This window comes from Hyaena hyaena, unplaced genomic scaffold (genome assembly GCF_003009895.1).
Source record: "Hyaena hyaena isolate Hyena2069 unplaced genomic scaffold, ASM300989v1 scaffold_88, whole genome shotgun sequence".
NCBI classification, from domain to species: domain Eukaryota; kingdom Metazoa; phylum Chordata; class Mammalia; order Carnivora; family Hyaenidae; genus Hyaena; species Hyaena hyaena.
In genome coordinates this window covers 1,585,978-1,608,663 of record NW_024080720.1, presented here as the reverse complement: position 1 = coordinate 1,608,663, position 22,686 = coordinate 1,585,978, and the positions used below count along the sequence as shown (strand labels likewise).

The 22,686-nt window shown below is 47.3% G+C and overlaps 1 protein-coding gene across 1 annotated transcript; it reads right to left on the bottom strand.

The window, feature by feature from the left end:
• Positions 1-1,631: 1,631 nt before the first annotated feature.
• Positions 1,632-22,200, bottom strand: SCNN1G (sodium channel epithelial 1 subunit gamma). Its single transcript, XM_039234459.1, has 12 exons — positions 21,859-22,200; positions 19,845-20,154; positions 18,008-18,198; positions 16,889-16,992; positions 13,922-14,085; positions 7,034-7,132; positions 5,284-5,401; positions 4,465-4,543; positions 4,325-4,382; positions 4,081-4,142; positions 2,282-2,357; positions 1,632-1,994 (listed from the first exon to the last, which is right to left on the bottom strand). The coding sequence occupies exons 1-12, from the start codon at positions 22,173-22,175 to the stop codon at positions 1,632-1,634; spliced, it is 1,941 nt and encodes a 646-aa protein (XP_039090390.1). The 5' UTR covers positions 22,176-22,200.
• Positions 22,201-22,686: the final 486 nt, after the last annotated feature.

Here is a 22,686-nt window from a genome sequence, read left to right as displayed (position 1 = left end):
AGCCTGGAGCCTGTTTCAGATTCTGTGTCTCCCTCTCTGTCCCTCACCCATTCATGCTCTGCCTTTCTCTCTCTCTCTCTCTCAAAAATAAATAAACATTAAAAGATAAGGCACAGATGCTGATTGGATGCAAAATGGTGGAGTGATAAAGTGCACAGGCTTTGGAGTCCAACAGCCAGGGTTCAAATCCCAGCTCGGCAACTTCCTAGCTGTGTCACTTGTGGTGAGTCACTTAGCCTTTCTTTGCCTCAGTTTCTTCATCCATACAATGGGATAATCAGACCTCCTTAATGTGCTACTCCAGGGATGGCAGATTTTTCTCTGTGAAGGGCCAGAGGATAAATATTTTACACTTTGCAAACCTAGGATCTCTGTTGCAACTACTCAACTCCAGCTGGCTGGTGGCTGGCACAGACAATATGCAAATACATGGGCGTGGCTGTGTTCCAATAAAACTTTATTTATGGACACTGAAAATGGAATCTTCTATCATTTTCATGAGTCACAAAACAGTCTTCTTCTGATATTTTTAATCCTTTAAAAGTGAAATAAAAAACATTCCTAGGTCATGAACACAAACAGGATTTGGCCTGTGGGTTACAGCTGCTCATCTCTAAGTGCTTAGAACAGCACACTGTTGCTGAGCTAACATTGGACATCTACTGTGTGCTTAATACATGTTAGGTATTATCACATTGACAGGTGTGACCAGCTTACTGGGTGGGGGCGGGGGGCAGGCCATGTGGGGAGAGGGGGTCTGCCTGGGAGGGAGAGAAGCTGAGGTGAGTTATCAGATGATCCTTTACACCTTGGGCCACCACTAGACAGGGGTGTTCATCCAGCAAGGCCCTTGAAGGAGCCTTTCTGTGCTTAGGTAAGGGGGCCAGGGCACTGGCTTGGCTGCCCAGAACACAGCCCCCCCCCCCCCCCCCCCCCCCCCCCCCCCCCCCCCCCCCCCCCCCCCCCCCCCCCCCCCCCCCCCCCCCCCCCCCCCCCCCCCCCCCCGCTCCAGTCACACCTCCAGACCTCCTCATCCCATTGCACTCTCCCTACTACACTCCAAGGACCTTGGGCCAGCTCCCTGCCTGAGGGCACAGAGAAGACCTTGGCCCAATGTCAACGACTAAGAACAGTTTATTCACAAACAGCACCAGCTCCAGGGCCAGTGCTTCCTCCTGGCTTTGGCACTAGGCAGTGGCTATCTGGCCTTGATACCTAAGGACGCGTCCTTGGGCCCCAGCCCAGGCTGGGGTAGCAGGTGAAACCCTGGGCTTCGGAGGAGTCTGTCTCTCTCAAGACCTAGTGAAAGCTCCGTCAGCCTTCACTTCTGGCCTTCGTCCAGGCGGGCGCCATTTCTTCGGCTTCCATCTCTCTCCGTAGCAGATGTGTGAGGGGTTTGGGCTCCCGGATCTTTCTCATCCTGGATGCCTCAGGGTTGCTGGGCAGGGCCCAAGGGGTCCCCTGCACGCATCCAGGCCCCGTGTTGTTGTTCAAAGCAGATTTTTAGTCAATGTCTCTGAAAAGCCCAGTCAGAGGGGGTACCCAGGGTCCCCTCTGTGTGCAGGAGACAGGGTCTGAGTTCTCAGACCGTGGCTGGGGGTCCTAGCTATACCTCTCTTCCCCTTCCCGCCTCAGGACTCTGCTGGCATCTGGGTGTCCGTGAGCTGGTTAGAGAAGGCCCTCTCCAAACGCAAGGTGTTGTATCTGGGAGGCGGTGTGCCAGGCACCTCGGTCCCTGGGGCTGGAGGCAGGCGCAGTGCCGAGGTGAAAGTGGGCAGGTCATCATCTATATCAAGGCCTGGGTTGTCCTGGCCCTGAGGGTCGGGAGGAGCATGCCTCCGGGCCCACCATTCCTTGGCTTTCTGCCACTGGTGGCGGGCAATGATGGAGAAGGAGTCAATGAAGAAGACCTCGATGATCTCAATGACGCAGACAACAGAGCAGCTCATCCACAGGCCCAACTGGCCACCGAAGTTGGACAGAAGCATTTCGATCTGCAAGGGAAGTCAAGCTATACCATTAAGAGGGCCCCTCCGTCCAACTAGGGACCCCAATTCCCAAGAGAGCCCCTGGCAAGTCCTGGCCCTGAATGGATTTGGAAGAGGAAGTGGGCAGGCTTCCTGTCCCCCCTCTTCCTCTGCCTTATCTGAACCAAGTCCTGGCTGGCCTATGGTGGCCCTGCTAGCTCAGCTGGATCCCTAGCATTTAACTCTGTTCCCTGAGGCGAGGCAGATGGGCACATTTGCAGACCCTGGGCAGGTCCCAGAAGGAAGCCACTCACGCTGTTGGCAGGGCTCTCCATGATGGATCTCTGGTTCAGGTCTTTGTAGAATATCAAGAGTTTAGCCAAATCCGTCCTGCAGAAATTGCAACAGGCAGGGCCCAGGTGAGTCAGGTGCCTTTGTGTCTACCAGATGACCAGCCCTTCAGCACAGCTGTCTCCCTCCTTCCTAGCCTCCAGCACAGCCTAGGCTCTGAGCTCCAGGGTAATCTTAGAACCTGGCTCCTGAGGCTCCTTCTGCACCCTAGAGCACATCTCCAGCCTGGGCCTGGTTGGTTAGACCTTTCATTCACTCAAAAATTATTTCCCAACCAGACCAAGTTAGTCCACCCAGCCATATATTCCCATAGCACACTGTTCTTCATTAAGCTCTGATATTGCAATTCTTTGATTGCAATCTCAAATATGCACAAGAGACATGCAGGTAATGTGAATGAATGAGGTAGGCTGGGCATAACGTAATAATGATAATGACCATAATAACAGCCAGCATTTATTGGACACTTCCTGTGTTGCCAAGCACCGTTCCAGGTGCCTTATGTGAATTAACTTGCTGAATGCTCACGACAACCCTATGTCGCTATGTTTTAATCATCCCCATTTTACAGATGTGGAAACTAAGACATGGATTGGTTAAGTAACCTGCCCAAGACCACACTGCTCACAAATGGCAGATCCAGTATTCAGACCTAGAGAAATCTGGCTTCAAAGTCCGTGCTGTTAGCCGCTGCATGAAACTGTGGCAAGTTGGCAAGTCCACGCTTATTCCAAAGGGGCAACTATGACTTAGCTCTTTAGTGCGACACAAGCATGGAGGTTTATTATTTCCAAAACTTCTGATCTTTCAAGGTAAGCTGGAAGTAATGGGTTGCTTTTGCAGGGCTAGATTTGGTGTAGGGGTCACTGGCTTGCAATGCTTGCTTTAAGAGTTTGCAATTGCTCGGTCAAAGTCTACCTTTATGACTAGACTATCAGCACCTTGGGGGCAGGGATCATGTCTGTTCAGTCATCATGGTACCCCCAGCACCACATAGAGCACCTGGTATCTAGTGGATATGCAATAAATGTTGGAGGCTTGACTAACCTCCACTGTGGAGATGGTAAGGGCCCAGAAAGATGTGAGGTCACGTGGTAATTCCCCCATCTTCTCCCACCTTCATCTCCATCCCCTGAGGTCCCTGAACTCTGGCCTGGCTGATTTTTGCTGAAGCTCCCTTGGAAGTGAATTTTGATGTGGAAAGTTTAAGTGGGATTAGAAGCAGCTCAGTGGACTATTATTCCAAGGAGGTCAAGATACGTCAGGAAGCCATGAAATAAATTTCCTAGGCCATGACCAAAAACTTTTGATAAAGGGAAACAGAATAGGAAATATCACATTGCAGCCACAGAGATGTTCAAACCCACTGTCAATTGATATGGGCACTAATCACTGAGAATGGCGCCATGATTGTTAGAATGGATGTAAACAGTTGGTTTGGCTATACCAGTTTACACAATCTGAAAATCAGCCCAAATGCTTTGTACACCATAAGGAAGTGCTGTTACATGAGACTTTTATCTCATTTATCTATTCAATGGGCCACAATGGAAAACTATTTTCATAACGTGGGTCACAGTCAAAATATTTGAAAGCCCCAGGACTAGAGTGGGGCCTGGCTCCTGACACAAGCTTGATCAATATTTGTTCAATAAAGGAATGAGTAGATGAAAAAAAGAAGGTTTGGCAGTGAGGAAGCAAGTAAGGAGGCTGAGACCTGGGTCCAGTGGAGGCAGAGGAAACAGGGCAGGGGTCTGCTTACTTGTTGAGTTTTTTCTTTATTTGCTGGCCTTGGTCCCAAGTGAGAACGGGCAGCAACCATTTCTGTGATGGAGAAAGGAGTGACCTGGGGAGGCCCAGAGAGGCCAGAGCCAGCCCATGTGCCTCCCCTCTCAGCCTCAGCCCCCTGACCTGGCCTCCCCTGTGCATCTCCCCTGAGGCCAGAGGGCAGGACATTGGGGTCCAGGATGAGGATGTGAGGGGAAAGACAGGGAAGAATAACTTACCTCGGAAACCGCGGAAGGCCACTGTGCCAGACTGGTGGTCAGTGTCCACTCTTTAAAGCTAAGGGGAGAAGGGCACGGAATGAGTATGGCTGGCCCGGCCTGGCCCAGCCCCTCGGGTTCCATCCTTCCAGCCCACTCACCTGCAGGCTTCCCGGCACACCGACTGGCAGCCCAGCTCCTCCCGGACAAAAGCCTGATGCAGCTGGTAGTAGCAATACACTGACGGAAAGGGCAGAGGGCAGTGTGAGTTGCGGGGCCACAGCACCCTTCCTGAGAGTCACCAATGGTGCCTCTGCAGGATTCCTTTTCATGATTTCTGTTCCCATTTGCTAATTTTTTTTAAACGTTTATTTATTTTTGAGAGAGACAGAGTGCGAGCAGGGGAGGGGCAGAGAGAGAGGGAGACACAGAATCTGAAGCAGGCTCCAGGCTCTGAGCTGTCAGCACAGACCCTGACATGGGTTTCGAACCCATGAACCCTGAGATCCTGACCTAAGCCAAAATCGGACGCTTAACCGACAGAGCCACCCAGGCGCCCCTCTGCTCCCATTTTCTACAAACACTGTTTCTCTGGAAACAAATGCTGCCTTGTTATGTTGAGAGACAGAATACTGTGGAGGTTAAGGGTTTATGTTGGGGGGGTCAGCAGCCCTTGCTTTGACTCTAGCTCTGTTACCCTAGGGCTGTGTGACCTTGGAGAAGTTGCTTAACCATTCTGAGCCTCAGTTATCTGTTCTGTGAAATAGTTCCTGTTTCTTGGAGTTGATAGAGATGGCCAACCTCTTAGCACAGGCTGGGGTACAGCATTTGGTCCTAATCGGAAAGTAGAATTCAAGCCAGGCTTGGGGACAGGAGTAAAATTCTTGCTTAATATCTCCCTCCCACAAAAGGCCAAAGCACAGGCTGGGGCTGGGGCTGGGGCTGGGCCGACTCCGCCCCCCGGGGTGGGTCTCACTCACTCCAGTTGGGGTGCTGCTGGTAGTTGCAGTAGTTGGCTGCTGGAGGTCGCGGCTGGTTATACTGGGCACACCCACATTTCTCCACCATCTTTGTTTGGAAGCACGAGTGAAGGCAGATCTGAAAGACGAAACCCAGGGATTCTAATCTCCTTGCATGTGGATGCCAGAGAGCTCCCTCCCTACATTTCCCTCATCCAGAGGGTCAGCTTCCCACAGCCTTGGCAGACTGCATTAATGTGCCCCTTGTGTCACAGCAGACTGGGCCAGGGCCGGCCTGACTCCAAAGGCACCAGGGTAGAGCAGTTATTGAGAATTCTGGTGAACTGAGATGGGGCAACAGGCTGAGCTGGAGCTGCGGCTGGGGATGGCCCCTTTCCAATCATGTGAGTAGGGGATGCCGAGAAACAGAGAGAAACACAGTACCCAACTTTTCTGTTCTCAGGCCCCATCCCTCCACTTTTGAGGATACTTGGGGATCCTAAGCTACCACAATATCCACAAAGCTTATAGCATAAAAGCTCATGGCAAAGGCTCTGAAGGTAGGCTACTCCAGCTCAAATCCCACATTCGCCATGTCCCAGCTGTGTGACCACAGGCAAGTTCCTTAACTTCTCTGATGCTCTGTTTTCTTCACTGTTAAAATAAGTAAAACAATACCAACTTCACGAGGTTGTTGTGAGCAGGAAATGAATTGATATATGTAAAGTGCTAGCACATGGTAGCGTCTCCCTAAATATTATCCAAGAGTGTCTTTCCAATGAGCTGAACTTTCCTTTCTTTTCCTTTCCTTTCCTTTCCTTACAATTCTTTTCTTTTTCTGTCTTAAATTCAGTTTGACTGTATTTCTACTATAAGCAGACATTTTCTAATAGTATCTTTTCACTTAGCATCCCTACCACCTCTCAGCTCAGCTCTGATGTAAGCTAGAGGACCCAGTATGCAGGAACACCTTCTCTTTTTATTCTACTGGATTGATTTTCATGAACTCTGAGCATCCCAGTAGGAGGAATGGCAGACTTTCAGAACGTAAGAAGGCAGAACAGATGATCGCACTAGAGGGTTGAAAACTCAAATTCTCATGGGAACCATTGATACATGTAATACAGTAGGGGCTGGTGGGGACCATGGGGGAATGAGAACACACATCTTCTTTAATGGGGCAACTCTACCCACTGCTTACACAGCAGGAATATGGGCCCAATGCAGCCAGATCTTGTTTTTCATGAGAAGCTGAGAATCCAGGTTTTCTGATGAAATTCCCTGACTTCTAAACACCATCCAGGCTGGAAAATCTAGGTGTGCAGCCTGGAAGGGGCCTGGGAGCTGCCAGTTAAGCACCCCAGATCCAATCCAACCTCCCCCTGTGATTGCTGAGGATGGTATCACTTGCCCAAGGGCATCAGCGAGTGAGGGGCATGAGTGGGCCCATAGGCCAGGTTTCTTACCCCCTCAGCCAATGCCTCTCCCAGACCGTGTCTCTCCTGCCCCTCACCTGCCAAGGCTTATTTAGGAAGCAGGCCTGTCTCATCTGTACATTGTGTTCCATGCAAATCTCAAGCAATCAATTCAGCTCTGGTTACAGACGGACTGAAGAGAACTAGATCCAGCTGGCATCATTTGTTCTTGAGATCTTTGGATGAACCCCAGGAATTATCACTAGAGTTTCTGGTCTGAGACACACCCTAGATATATATAACTGTCTCCTGTGTCCGGCCACAACCCAGGGCTGAGTGCCCTCTCCCGCCCATACCTGGAGGGAGTATGCAGCATTGTAGATATTACTGATTGGCACGTCACTTCCATCCTCTGTGCACTGGCTGTAGGGTTCGCTCAGCTTGAAGGACTCCGTCTGCAATCACAATAGCACACATTCAGCCCTACCCTGCCCCAGGACCCAGACAGGGGCACCCCTGGGGGCTGAGCGAGCATGTAGTCATTCATTTAGTAAATACTTATTGAGCATCCACTAGGTGCCTGGGACTATTCTAGGCCCTGCGGCTCAACAATGATCAAAGTAGACGTACTCCCTGCCCTCACAGAACTTACTTCCTAGTGGGGTAGACAGATGGTCAAAAGGAATAAATGCTTAATATAACTTTGGACAATTGTGGCTAGTGATCAGTGAAACTGGGAAGAGAGACTGGAGGGCTTGGGAAGGAAGGGTACAGTCTTTCCAAGAGTGATTGGGGAAGATGTCCTCAAGAAAGGGACCTGTTGGCTCAACAAGGAATGGCAAGAAAGAGCTGGATTTGCTACGAAGTGGGAGAGGGGGGATAAGGCAGAAGAAGCAGTAAGTCTTTTGGGAGGGGGTAGGGCAAGGGCAAGGTGGCTGGAATGCAGCACAAGAAAGATGAAACCAGAGAGAGCGGCCAAGGTCAACCCATGGCAGCCTCCTATGCCATGCTGGGAAATCGGGATTTGGATTTGGTTTTCAAAATGGTAGTGAGCCATTGGAGAATCCACTGGGAGGGCGCAGGAGGTTGGGGGTGGAGGGAGACAAGCAAGGACTGTGTGCTACACGGGATTCTCCTCCCAGTGAGGGACCCATTTCCTACCTTCTTGTCTTCTAGTCCCAGAAGTTGACTTGGAAAAACTGACTTTCTTAGAGAGAGCCAAGGAATGCCCAAGAGAGTAGAATGATACCCTGGTCCGAGGAGGTAAGAGAATTATAACTCTCGGTTCAAAAACTTCATTAAATTATGTCTTCTTGTGCCTTACTAAGTTTGGCTCTAGCTTAATATTTATCACTGCAAATAAACAATCCAGACAAGCCCATTAAAAAAAAAAGATAATGTCTCCCAAGGGGAAATGATAATTGAATATAAATTGCAACCAGCTTATAGCCAGGTTTCTTGTTTGTTTGTTCGTTTACTGGGAGCGGGAGAAAAGGGGAAATGGATCGCAAATTTGTGAGAGGGTAAAAAAATCTTTTCTCTTTTAAGAGTAGTCAGATAGAAAGATAACTGGGGGTGGAGGAGGGAAGAATCAAGAAGTTTGACATAGGTAGAAAACACAGTAGCAATAAACTCTTTGTATTGTAACCCATCTGCTTGCTGACCATTAGTCTCCCTCAATTAGCTACAGGTACCTCAAGGGCAATTAACAGTGCCCATTTTAAAACATTTAAACAACAGAAGCACAGAGGGGAAAGTGATGGGCTGGTCTCCTCTCTTCTCTAGGAGAGGAGCAGAGCTGAGCTCAGGTATACAGACAGACAGGCAGACAGGCAGACATACACTCACACATTCCCTGTGCCCTGCAATCTCCCCTTCTCACTAACAACAAAGAGTGGGCATCTTTCTGTGTCAGTACAAAAGAAACAGACTCACTTCATTCCTCCAAATAACTTGGGTGGCTAACAGATTCAGAGCCTCTAGGACATGTCGGGGGTGGGTGGGCAGGCCCTGGGGTACATAGATGCTAACAGTGGCTTCCCTCAAGGGCACCTCAACTCAATGCCACCCCCTGAGCTTCCTGAAGTAGGAGGCTTTCTGGGCTGATGTTTCTTCAAGACTCTGGGTCCTGCTGAGCTGTCCACAGAGCCCAGGTTGGCATGTAGGCATGATTAAGTGTACGTGAATATATGTGTGGGCAACGGCCCATTTTTATCAAACCAGACCTTTTATGCTTCTTTCTTAGAATCCTGGGGGAGGCAGGCATCTGCACAGGAGCCCTCAGCTCATCTCTTTAAAGGTATGAACTGTGCCAGAGAAAAGCCCAAGTGGCAGTATGATACCCTACATGGAATTAAGTATGGTTTAACTTTCTTTTTGCTTTTGTTCAGTTTTTATACTGTAATAGATTCTAAAATTTATTTTTGTGTAGCAAGTTTATACTTTTAATCAATGGAGAAAAAAATAATTACTCAATATATGAAGTTAGGACTACCGTTATCTCTTTGGAGGAAGTAGTGAATTCTATCTCTACTTACATCCTACAGAAAAAACATTCTAGTGGGTTAAAGCATCAAATGAAATAATAAAATAACTAGAAGGTAACTCAGCTCAGTATCTGATCTCAAAGAGGGAAAATCCTCAATAAACATAATGACCAATGAAGAAAACAAAGATTTTGACTATGTAAACATTTGTTGTGTTTGCATGTGAAACAGTAGATAAAGAGAATTAAAAGGCAAGCACAAACCAGGAAAGATATTTCCAACACAAGTGGCAAGTAATGAGTACTCTTTCTATACAGATGGAAGAGATCAACATCTCATAAAGAAGGAAAGTGTCACTAAAAACAAGAAAAACCATTCTAACGTCTCTTTTTGCTCCAAACTTATGTTTCCTTCCCTTCATACCTTTTTTCTTAAAAAAAAAAAAGTACAGTAATAGCTGACATTTTTAGAGCACTTCCTACATATGAAGCACTGTTTCAAGTATTTCACATGAATCAACTTGTTGAATTCTCACTGGCCTATAAAGTAATATTATTATTATCATCCTCATTTCACAGATGAAGTAACTGAAACATTGAGACTAGGCAACTAAAGTGCAAAGCTGGACAGTTTTTTGTTTTGTTTTGTTTTAGTTTTTATTTATTTTTGAGAGAGAGACACACGTATGGCAGGGTAGGGGCAGAGAAAGAGGGAGAGAGAGACATAATCCCAAGCAGGCTCCACAATGTCAGCACAGAGTCTGACATGGGACTTAAACTTACGAACCATGAGATCATGACCTGAACTGAAATCAAGAGTTGAACACTTAATGAACTGAGCCACCCAGGCTCCCCACAAAGCTGGGCACTTAATCGCTGTTACACATATGCTTGTGAAAAGAAGTGTGCATGTGTTTTATGATAAAAATGCACAGTAGGGTTTGCAATGACAGTGAAGTCTCCCCTCTCTCCAGGACCTGGCTTCACGCCACCCCAGGTAAGTTGTCTACCCTTGTCCACTTCCTCATCTCCCATTCATGATCTAGCTCATTGTACTTTGGTTTCTGTTCCACTCCTTCTGATGAAAACTGCTTTGGCAAAGAATACCCATGATCTCTTGGTTGCCAAACCTAGAGAGCACCTTTTGCCCTTTATGTTGATTGACCTCTCAACTGTATTTGGTGGTTTGGTTCACACCTTCCTTGAAACTCTCTTCTTCGATGTATCTGACACCAATTCTTTCTGGCCTCCATTCCTCATTCACTGCCTCTATTTCTCCATTTTTGTTCTGCTAGCCCTTAAACATTTACATTTTGTTACTTTTTGGGTGATGGTATTTATTTCCAAGGCTGGAATTACACTAGATACCCACCTCGCCCCCCACTGCAGTTTTTCTTCTGAGCTCTAGGTTCATAGCATCTATGGAGACTTTCACCTTGATTTCCCAAAGGCACAAACTTGGGTGTGTCCCAAACTGAAGTGGTCATCTTCACCCACTAGCTTATCCCTCCTCTTGCATTCCTTATTTCTTAGCCTGGCACCTCTCTCTAGCCCAATGCCCAAGCCAAACCCTAAATATCAATCTAACTTCCCCTGTACTTTCCTTACTGCCCTTGGTTGTCAAGTCCTGTTGCTTCCAATGCTGTAGTATCTCAAATCCATTTACTTATGCTCATCCCCACAGCCAATGTCTCAGTTAAGGTCCTCATCATTTCTTTCTGGAATTACTGTAAATGTGTTCCTTTCAGTATCTTGATTACACTAGCCAAAGAGACTTCTCAAAAAGTTTCACTACTCAGCTTAAAATCCTTCCTGTGATCCCTTTGTAATTGCTTTGCCCTTCCAGAAACTATTTGCCTGACATTTGTCCTTCAAGAATCCATCCACTAGGAAGTCTTCATCAACAGCTGCTATCTGGGCTCCCATTCATCTGTACATTCATCCATCCATCCGTCTATCCACCTACCATTATTTACTGGGTATCTATGTTTTAAGAACTGGGCCTGATAACAAGACAGAGAATGTCTTTGTTCCCACAGAGCTGGGAACTGTATTACAAAGCTGTGTTGTCTTAAAGGTAAGATCTTTTGAAGGTAGATACTTTGTTGTATTCAACTCTGAATTTCCAGTGCTTTGGACACACAGCCCTTCCATGAATGATGGTAAACTTTTTAACCAACTGCCTAACCAACTGACTGAGTCTACCAGCTTAACATGCCTATTCAACAAGATAAGTAAACAAGTAAGAAAGGAAGTCTAGTCTGTTTGGACTTATTCTTAGTGACCCCCTGCTGACCTCCTAATAATCCGTAAGATCACTTTTTATTGTTCCAAATGCTCATAAATCAGCAAGAGAGCTGACTGACCCTGCTCTGTGGCTTTGATTTTATACATCTCAAATTACGTGTAGCAAAAAACCCACCCATGTCTTTGTTTGCTCACCATTGTTAAAGAAAACATTGGTTTAACGAGATAGTGGGTATTTCTAAGCTCAGAGAAGAAAATCAGAAAGCAAGGGTGCCTGGGTGGCTCAGTTGGTTAAATGTCCAATTCTTGATTTCAGCTCAGGTCACGGTTTGTGAGTTCAAGCCCTGCATCGGGCTCCGTGCTGGCAGTGTGGAGTCCACTTGGGATTCTCTCTCCCTCTCTGCCCCTCCCCTGCTTGTGCTCTCTCTCTCTCTCTCTCTCAACATATATAAATAAACTTTAAAAAGAATATATATATACATTTATATATATATGTGTGTGTGTGTGTGTGTGTGTGTGTGTATATATATATACACACATGTATAGAAAATCAGAGGGCAGAATTCTTTAGATTTTGTACTTTTCCAAGCTCTCCATCCTCTCCTCCAAGTCTGCAGACACTGTGAGGGACAGAAGGGAAGGAGAAGGCAAAAGGATAGGTAATAAACATGGTTTAAAGGATCACATGTAATGCAAATCCCAAGTTCTTATTCAGGGTGCAGATAAAACTGCTTGGGAAATTTTAGGTGAAAATGTCCACTGTTCTGATTAGGGGGTTTTGCAATCCCAGTAAATAAAGGAATCAATGACCCAGACTCTTAAGGAATACCCTCAAGTCTTTTCAAGCCACAGTTTTGTAGGTTGGGCTCGAAATTTTTTTGGGGATAGGGGAGAGGCGATCAGTATGCACACAGTTTGAGTTGGTACTCAACCCTTCTCATGTTGGAACAAACTTCTCCCGTTGGAACAAAGCCCCTAAACAACATGGCTCTTGAGAGCACTCAGGTTCCAGGAAATCATCCTGATAGGTTTTGGGTTTTTTGTTTTGTTTTTTCAGTTTTTTTTTTTTCCCCAGGATTTTCCCTTTTATGGGGCACTAAAGCCACAGATTTCATCTGGAGTATCACCATGCCAGTTCATCATCTCGGCTGTCTCAACTTAAATATTGCTTCCCCAAGAAATCACCCCTTGAACTCCCCATGTCCGCCCATTAAACCAAAGCCCTAGGTAAGCCATCCCCATGATATGTTCTCATGCATCCCGCATTTCTCCTTGTTAGTACTGATGATGATTATAATTAATCATTTGTCCAATTTTTTGTTTGTTATTGATCCTCTCTGCTGGACTCTAAGCTCTAACAGGATAGCGACATCGCCTTCCACTCTGATGTGGCCCCAGTGTCCAGCACGTCAAGGCATGCAGAAAATGCTTGTTGAATGGACAAGTGATGGATGAATATACAAGCCCCAGTGCCCACTATATCACTTGATAACCCAGGATGAAGCCATCATTTATGGCTGTGTTAAAGCTTTTGTCATTCTAGCTTCACTCTCACTTAGGAAGACACACTTTTCTTCTCCTCTCGTGTTGAACTACTCAGCTTCCTAAAGCTGAGGTTCCTGAGTTTGGTGCCTCTTGGAATAATCACTGGAGTTTGGTAAACACAGAGGTCTTGGGCTTATCTTTCAGAGATTCTGAGTCAGTGAATTTGAGTCTGATGATCAATCAGGTTTGGATACCACTACTCTGGAGGACAGATTTACAAGGAATGAAGACAAAAGGTGGAGAGCTTACTGGCATAGAAAGACCCCAGCCCTGCAAACAAGAAAACTGCATAAGTAGTGGAGTGGCTGGGGGCATTGGAGCACACTCCTTGCCTTGCCCTTCTGCTCCCATTGGGCATGGTTTACTTGGCATTGGAGTCTGCAGCCCAGATGTGCTTCTGTTGACAAGTTTGAGTGTTCTTGGCACCCAGTGAGGTCAGAGAGGGTCAAAGACTTGAGGGAAAGGGGGGTTGTTGGTAAATAAAGTGAAACTGATGGCTAAATATTGGTTAACTAGAGCTTTGATGGCCTAGTGATTTCCCATTAGTCCTTAAGGAGTGGTTTACATGTCTCATAGACCTTTAAGTGACCCAGAAAGAAAGGTGTTAATCTGCTCTATTTATACTAATGACAAACATAGTTAGTGTCTGATGCTTTGCTTCCCACACAGTTCCGATAAATAAATGCTAATGTCTGTTTTTGCCATAAAGAAGTTCCTTCAACTCTTCCTGAAAATGGCATCCTATGTCCTCCTTCATCTACACAGAAGATACAAAGACAGCCTTTAGTATAACTACTGGAATGATCATTGCAGGAACTATTAGAAAATACAAGACGATGCTTCCTTTTGAAACTAACATGTTGTTTCACAAGCCGCACCTTATTGGTTTTCTCTGAGGCAAAAAAAAAAGAAAGAAAGAAAGATGTTCTCCTTTGATTCCTCTACAGAAACCGGAATATTCTCTTACCAGATGCATGCCTATGGAGGTGGCCATTGCCGTCTCAATCTCCGTTCCCACGTCCTCGATGAAGGGGTACTCATCCTGCCGATGCACAATCACCTTCGCCCCAGTGGAGGACACCAGGAAGGGATTGTACTCCTCTTCATTGATGTACAAGATCACCTGCAGCCCTGAGAGGAGAAGAGGCTGCTGTGGTCAAAGGCTCGTTCAACACTCCCTGTTGGTAGCCTACTTCTCCCGCTGCTTTGGGAGTCTCAAAACCAAGATGCAGGTATTTCCAACAAAGTGAAAGGTAGATAGGGCTAGACTGGAAGCTTCATGGAGAAGGGAGGTGGGGGTGCCTGACTTGCTCACTGCTGTGTCCCCCCAAAACAGTGTCACTGCTGCAGTCCTGCTGAGCAATAAAGGAACTGCTACTCAGTCCAAAAACATGCATCTTTTTTTTAAATTTTTTTTAATGTTTTTATTTATTTTCAGGAGAGAGAGAGAGACAGCGTGAGCAGGGGAGGGTCAGAGAGAGAGGGAGTCACAGACTGAAACAGGCTCCAGGCTCTGAGCTGCCAGTCAGCACAGAGCCCGACGCAGGGCCTGAACCCATGAACCGCGAGATCATGACCTAAGCGAAAGTTGGACACTTAACCGACTAAGCCACCCAGGCGCCCCTCAGTCCAAAAACATGCATCTTGACATGATCCTTTGAGATGGGGGGTTTTTCAGAGCACCCAAATGGACATGCCGTGCTGTGGCTGCTTAAGCCCTTAGAGAAAATCAGTAATAGAGTGTCTGATCCCCATTCTAACTCCTCTCCATACTTCACCTCCTACACTGGCAAGCAATTCTGCACCCAGCAGGCAGAGAGATCTTTTAAAATTGTAAATCAGATCAGGTCACTCCCTTGTCTAAAACTCTTCAGCAACATCTCACTGGATACATGGGACATGTCACAGAATAAAATCCGTAAACTTCACTGTGGCTGTCATGTCTATGATGATGCAGCCCTGCCTGTGTTTCCCTCCTCATCCCCCTCCCTGCTCTCTCAAGAAGCTCCAAGCACACTGGACTTCTTTCTGCTTCTAGAGCACATCAAATTCATTTCCTTCACGGGGTTTATTGTACTTGCTATTGCCCTGAATGCTCTTCGGCGGACCTTATACAGATCTCACCTCTAACGAACTCTTCCCATGGATGACTTTCTGGCCCCTTATTTGAAATAAAACTCCCATTCTGGCCCCAGCACCCCCTTACCCTTCACTATTTTATTTTCCTCATAGTCCTCATTCGGATTTATAATCAGATAATGTCTATGTGCTTGTTCATTCATTTGTTGTCTGTCTCCCCACTATTATTCAAACTTCCTGGAAGCAGAGAAGGTGTCTGTTCACCTTAGGGTCTCTGACACCTGGAAGAGAACCCAGCATACAACAGGCACTCAATAAAAGTTTGGTGAATGGCAGAGCAAATGAGCTCCTGGCCTACATGGATTGACAGAAGAAAACTTTGAGAGGTCATTCTGACTTCTTCCATTTGTAAATGAAGGGATGGAAGCCCAGGGCAGCCGAGTGATTTGTTCAAGGTCACACAGCACATATGCAGCAGAGCCTGAACTCTGCAACTCTTTGCTGCCCGTTCCCAGACTACTTCTTTCCACTAAAGTATGTGCCCTGGATTACGGTTTCTTACAGACTTGGTAAGAATACAGACTACACAGTAGCAAAGTCTAGGAGTCCATATGGGGTTTTCCTGCCTTTCTTTGTGGGAGGATATTTGTATATCAACTTAAGTTTAATTTGTTTAGGACTTTCCCAGGCCCATCTGTTTCCTGCCTTGCCTACAAAAGTCACCACAGTAAGAGCAGTGGTAATAGTACTGGAGGTTGTAACAGTACTATTGGTGGTAGTGGTGGTGGGAGTAGTAATGGTACCAATAGTAGTAATGACAACACACAACTAATATTTATTGTGTGTTTCATGTGTGTTAAGTGCTGAATTGTGTTCCCCTCCTAATCCATATGTTGAAATCCTATTCTATAATGTGACAGTATTGGAGATAGGACCTTTAGGGAGGTAATAAAGGTTAAATGAAGTCATAAGGAGGGCCCCAATCCCATAGGGCTGGTGTCCTTATAAGAGGAGGAGATACCAGACCTCTCTCTCTCTCTCTCTCTCTCTGTCTCTCTCTCTCTCTCTTTCTGTCTCTCTCTCTCTCTTTCTGTGTCTCTCTCTCTCTCTCACTTTCTCTTTCTTTGCCACAGAGGAAAGATCAGGCGAAGACACAACAGGAAGGCAGCCAACTGCAAGCCAGGGAGAGAGATCTCACCAGAAACCAAGTTTGCCAGCATCTTGACCCTGGATTCCAGAATGGAAACTAAATAAATGTCTGTTGTTTAGGCTACTCTGTCTGCGTTATTTTGTTATGCAGCCTGAGCAGACTAATACAGCATGTGCCAGGATTTATTCTAAGCACTTTGCATATATAAAGTCCTCTCAATAATCCTATAGCAGAGACACTGTCATGATTCCCACTGTGTATATGAAGTGTAATAACTTGCACAGGGTCACACAGTGAGTGGCAGAGCCGTGAATTTTGGCTCCAGAATCTGTTATCTTAACCAAGATAAAGGTATGTTTGCCTCCCTAATCTCCTGGTCAGCATATCTGGGTTCAAGACCATCTGAAAGCTGCCTGCCCTGCATTACTCATTCCAGCTGCAAGCCTGAGCCAGAGTGGTTTTCCAGGAGAAGAAACCCCAGTGACATCACTGTTGTTCTCTCAAAAGTAAAGAGGAGACATTAAAAAGGAAAACAGACACCAAAAAAAAGGAAGAGCCAACATGGAAGCTGATAGAAACAGCACAGCAAAAGGGGAAGGGGAGTCCTGGTTTCTGGCCAGGTGGAGGGACCCCACATTTCTGGAATGCTCAGGCACCCCACTGTTCTCCTGTCAGGATGCTCACTGTTCATGCAGATTTCCTTACCGTACTCACTGCCCCCCATGGAGGTGCTGAGGATAGTCTCATTTTCTCTGTTGTTGAATGTGTAGCAATTCCCATACATTGGGTGGTGGAAAAGCGTGAAGTTTCTATGAAGAAGAATATGGGTCAGAAAGAGCTTTGGTGGGAACTCCCCTCATGCATCTGAGCTAAAGGCTGGATGGGAAGGGCTTGTGGGGTCAACTCTCTTTTGTGGACACTGGTTAATAGACATGACTTAATTTCTCCACCTTCCGTCTGATAAACCACAAACAGAGCCCCTCACCCAGGGTGACACACGTTGATGTAGGACTATTCTCTGCTTTGCTCCCCATCTTAATCCTCCCAGCTCTGTCTCCATCCTGATGTGGCTCTCCCTGTGCCCTATGTCTGCCCCAGATTCCTCTACTCGTGAATTTCTCAGCCAACAGTTGACATTTTTCATTCCAACACCAGGAAATGATCCCCAGAGAAGGAACCCTCCATGGAGGGACCCCAAGGACACATCAGATGTGTCCTTACACTGACTTTAGAACCCAACCTCAGGCAGATATGATTCCAATCACTCAGTTTCATAAAGACCAATATATCTACTAACATATAGAAAGGCTTAGTGTTTAAAAAAACGAAGGCTTTTGTATCCAGTAAGGCTTTTGGATAGGCAGGAACACTCTAGAATGTCCCATCACTGCTCAGTCACCGCCAGGGATCTGAGTGTTATCTTAAAGACAGAAACGTTTGAGAGCTCACCCATCTGTATATAAGATCTTTCTTCCTCTTTCTTTCCCACCTTCCCTTCCCTCATTTCTTCCTCTGTGCTTGATCAGTAGTTCTCAATCATTGGTGTGCATGCTGGTAGCATACAAGGCTATACATATACCATCAACCACTCTGTTTTTATGAGTAACTTAATGAGTTCAAAGATATTTTGACTCTATGCCATCTCTATCTTCCTCAGTGACTCTAGAGCCTAGATCCCATGTAAGTTGTTTTCCAAAGGGCAGGGTCAATGAGAAGAGCATCTTTCACTCCCAAGCCCCGTAGCCGAGCTGCAGGTGCAGGGTAGGGGCTAGGGGCTCAGAGCCACTGGTCTTCAGAGCTAAGAGGGCAGCTTCCTTTCCTGACCTGGCATCACAGGACACGCCATCAAAGAAGCAGGTGACCAGCAGCTCCTCAGCAGAGTAGCTCATGTTGATTTTCTTCTCCAGAGGGACCTGTGCCATGATGTTCATGTAGTGCAGCTTATACCACTCCTGGATGGCATTGACCCCCGAGCTGAAGGTGTAGACGGCACATTTGGATGTGTCATTTGAACACTGTGAATAAGAGGAGACAGTAGGCTGAAGCCACTGGCACTAACACTGGCCTTGAGAAGCACAGTAAGGATGAGGACATGAGACTCTAGACCACACACTCAGAAGAACAGGAGGGACACATGAAGCAAGGATAGGCTTCCGCTTACTTCCAAGGGTTGAGAGAGATCAGCCTCAGGGGCCAGGAAGGGGCTGAGAGGACACAGAGTCCCACTGTCATGGCTCCCTGTGACTGCTTACCAGGTAAGAAGAAAAATCAGCTTCTATAGGGTCTCCAGATATCCAGGCTTTGGTTTATTATTGCTACTGACTTCCTACCCACCTCTAGCCATTTTCTACTGGATCAGCAGTCTAGAAATCTGGATGCTCATCCAGACTTCAGTATATTTCAGCGGAATCTTGAGCAAGACATGACATCTCCATTATTTCACCCACCAAATGTTGACCAAAATGCCATCCTTAGTTGGGAAAATATGTAATAACGTGAGCCTTAGAGGGAGATTATAGTACGCTCCAGGTGTTTTTTTTTTAATTTTTAATGTTTTTATTTATTTCTGAGAGAGAGAGAGAGGGAGAGAGAGAGAGAGAGAGAGATAGCGTGAGCAGGGGAGGGTCAGAGAGAGAGGGAGATAGAGAATCTGAAACAGGCTCCAGGCTCTGAGCTGTCAGCACAGAGTCCATGTTCCAGATGTTTTTATCACACAGGGTTTGGAATCTCTCTCAAAAGGACAGACATTGAAGGATAGATTTTGCTCTCAAGGATAGCCAAGAGAGTATCTCATAAAAGACCCAGGAAGACTTTGAAGAGTCTCCATGATTAAGGGACAGGGCCATTTCTTCAGGATTTGTAACTGGCGCTCCAAGGTCTCACAATTGGCAAGCCAAGTATAATGTATAGAAGAGATGTCTCATCCTACAGCGATGTCTGGGGCATGGAGAGGTAAGGTGATTGATTGCCTTAACCCAGGACACTATTGGAATTCAATTTTGGTGACTGGCTCCTTCTTTAGAGCCCCTTAAATGGGATGAAGAAGGAGAGATGAAAAGTCAGACCACAGCACCTCACAAAGGCAAGTACTGCAGAGAACATTGGGTGTTTCTGCTGCTTATTATCTATTTTCTTCCTTCTGGTGTCTGTACCCTAATTTTGGTTTGGTGGAACGTCTTTTCCCCTGTTGGATAGAGTCTGATGAGACTGTCCATCATGACGCCTCACCCTTTGTTAGGTGACCCGATCCAAACGTGGCCCATCAGATAGTCCCAAGATGGGATCTGAATTTGTCCTTCTGGATGGATTAACAAAAAGCCTGAAAATAGTAAAAGCCTATTGAATCTAGCAGCCATATCTGAAATGACTTTTCACCATTTCTTGCCACCTAGATCCCTGACCTTCCCTAATTTCTGTCCTTTGACAGGTCTCCATGAGCTTCTGGTTCCTTTCTAAGGCAAGGCTTTTTGTTTTTTGGTTTGTTTGTTTTTTTCTGCTTAATATATTGCCTGAATCAGTTTTAGTTGCTTGCAGAATCTTCACCCTTAACTGGGTGTATTTCTTTGAGTGGGACCATAGGGACAGTGGCTAAGGAGAAACCATCCTGGACCCACCATCTCTAGCCCATCCGTGACCCCAGCTGTGAGGACACGCATCTCACCAGTCGGAATCCCACCACCTCCTTGGACTCGTGGACATGCATGACATCTGATGCCTTGTGAATGATGCTCCCACTGACTTTCCTCTTCCGCCCTGTGAGGAAGTCCCTGGCCTTGTTGGTCTCATCCTGACTGAAAGCCAGCAGTGGGACCAGTTTGAGGAATTTGGGACGTGTGCCCTCCCAAGCCGAGGTCCAAGACTCTGCCTCTCGGCGTTTTCGAGACTTATTCTCTGGAAAGCCATACAGGTTCTTCAAGGCCATTCTGGTCTCCTGTTCCAAGTCGGCTAGAAGGTCCCGCACTGCACTGTACCTGCCAAATGGGGAAAGAGGAGTCAGGGAGAGGGGAAGCTCCCCTGACAGAGAGCTCATACTTCTTCCCTCTGCTTTCCATTAGTGTGTGTCAGCCTCGGGCCCACTTCTCCCCCACCTCCTTTCATGATTTGCCCCATCCAAAGTGATTATCAGTTTGAATAAATGGTGACAGGCTCCCATGTGACCCTTGTATGACTTCTCATGGCTTCATTTCTGACACCACCATCTGCCTGCTCTTGGGGTGTGTTGGTAAGTTTGCCCCAACCAGCATTTCTGGAGTGGTGACTGTCAGGTACCTCCCATAAACCAGCCACGGTGAGGAAAATTACAGTGAAGACAATAACTGCTAACTGGAAGTGGGTCCAGGGGACCAGCTCCATCTCTACCCAGCACAGTTGCCCCTGCACACTGCTTCCCCTGCAGTCAGTCCTGGGACAGAAACGTTATGACTGCCTCCTCGATAACCCCCAGGAACGCAGAAGATTGATACATGAATTGACCACATGAAGCACAGTCTCATCTTCAAATCTCCATAATACCAAGTAGTCGTGGCTTCTCTCCCAACTGCCCTCCTCTCTCCTCTCTCTGCCCCTTGCTCCCCGCATAGACGACACAGCATCATGATTGAGTGTATAAACTCCAGAGTCAAACTACCTCAGGTCCCGTTCCCATCTTTTGTGTCTCAGTTTTCTCATCTGTAAAATGAGATCACCAGAAAGATTCGGTGAGTTTATCATGTGTGTGTAAACAGTCACTATTAATTTTATTAGTGTGATTATATTTGCTAATATTTCACTCCTCCACTATAACTCAACTCTACTAGGACCAGTTCTGTGTTGGGCTGTTCAGTTCTATGCCCCAGACTCTAGCACAGTGCATGCCAGCTTGTAGACACTGAGTAAATGATTATGGCACAAGTGATAGATGGAAGAAAGGGGGGGGGGACAAAAAAGACTCTGAGGTGGAGAATGAGGCTTAGGCCTGATTTTGATTTTGACCAGTTTCCTTTGACACTCTTCCTCCCCTGCTCCTCCCTTCTCCCCACGCCCACACCTGCTCAGACGAATTCTGCCAGATTCTGACCTGCCTCACAGATCAGTTTTCAATAATCCTGAGCACAACTCCAGTGACCCATTTAGAACAGGCCCTGTAGCAGACAATAGGGCAGTACCGAGGGCTGATCCTGCCCAGAGCCCAGTGATCTCAATTAGTGGGGCTGGGTTCACTCAGCTGAGGGTTTGGGGCAGCTGAGATGCTTCTGGAAGTCACCTGGGTGTCACGTCTGAGTCAGCCTCCAGCTCATGTTTCGGGGACAGCAAGGGTGTGAGTTTAGAGGGCTGGGGAGGGGGGGAATGGCTAAGCTAGGCTGTCTGTGCATGTGTGCATGTGTGCGTGTGTGCATTCACACGTGCCTGGGGTGGGAGGTGGTGTGAACACATTCCAGGCCCCACCTCCCCGGTGAAACTGACCCTTGCCAACTCCCGCCCCTGCATGGCCTGAGCTCCTCCAGCCTCAGAAGCAGCTGATAGATTGACAACTTGGGACAGATTTAGAACCTGGGGGAGGGAGTTTACCAATGTTGGCAGCAAATTCAGATTTCTAAAAATCCTCCCTATGGGCTGGCGTGTGTCGGTCTTTGAGTGGGGCCCCGGACTCTGGAGGGGGAGGGGGGCCACTCCATATCCCTGCTCCTGGCTCTTACTTGTAAGGGTTGATGTTGCAGATGGTGACGGCAGGAAAATCCAGCTTCTGGAAGTGGACCTTGATGGAGACAGAGACGGTGTAGAAGGAGGAGATGAGGAGGGCACATTGCCAGAAAATAAGGGCCACGGCCGTCAGCGTGAAGAGAACCCAGAGCAGGCGCCGCAGGCGGCCGCGGGACACCACGATGCGGCGGCAGCCATGGGTGTTGGTGTTGAGGCAGTACCACCGCATCAGCTCTTTGATGGTAGGCGCCTGGGGCCCCGTCACGGGCAGATTCTTCTTGATTTTGGCTTTGATCTTCTCTCCGGGAGCCATGGCGAGGATGGGACTTGGAGGGCCAGGCAAGCTGGAGGAGCAGAGAAGAAAAGTGGGTGACCTCACGCTCCCTGGCCTCCAGGGACAGGCCAGACTCTGGGGAAACACCAGCCCATATGCCCTCAGAGGCCGCCTTTCTCTTTCCCTGTGCAGGCTGGACAGTCTGCATTCTAAGGTCCCAGCCCCTTTCTCCAGGATATTTGGTTTTTTGGCCACTGCAGCTGCCCAAGGGCTGCTTTCTCCTCATGCAGCCCCCAGGCTGCCCAGCTGTGTAGGGGCTGGGTGGGGTTTAACCCACAAATCACTGGTTTGAAGGACCTTTCCCCTGGGTGCCTGAAGCAGGAGCCCTCCACACCTCAGCCTCTACACGTCTCTTATCTTGCTCTGCCTTATTTAGAATACGGCCACCTGCGCCTTATCGCTTCCTCCCACCTGGCCCTCTGGAGGGCAGTATTCCTATCTCACTGACCCCCTCGTGCCTAGCTTAGTGTCTGGCACTGAGCAAACACAC

Bases quoted from the DNA above. Each gene is read 5' to 3' on its own strand.
- SCNN1G (XM_039234459.1), bottom strand. From the start codon at position 22,175: ATGGCTCCCGGAGAGAAGATCAAAGCCAAAATCAAGAAGAATCTGCCC. The intron at 7,133-13,921 runs GTAAGAGAATAT...TTGTGATTGCAG, and splicing joins CCTCCATAGGCATGCATCTG to ACGGAGTCCTTCAAGCTGAG. The intron at 4,544-5,283 runs GTGAGTGAGACC...CCTTTCCGTCAG, and splicing joins CCAGCAGCACCCCAACTGGA to TGTATTGCTACTACCAGCTG.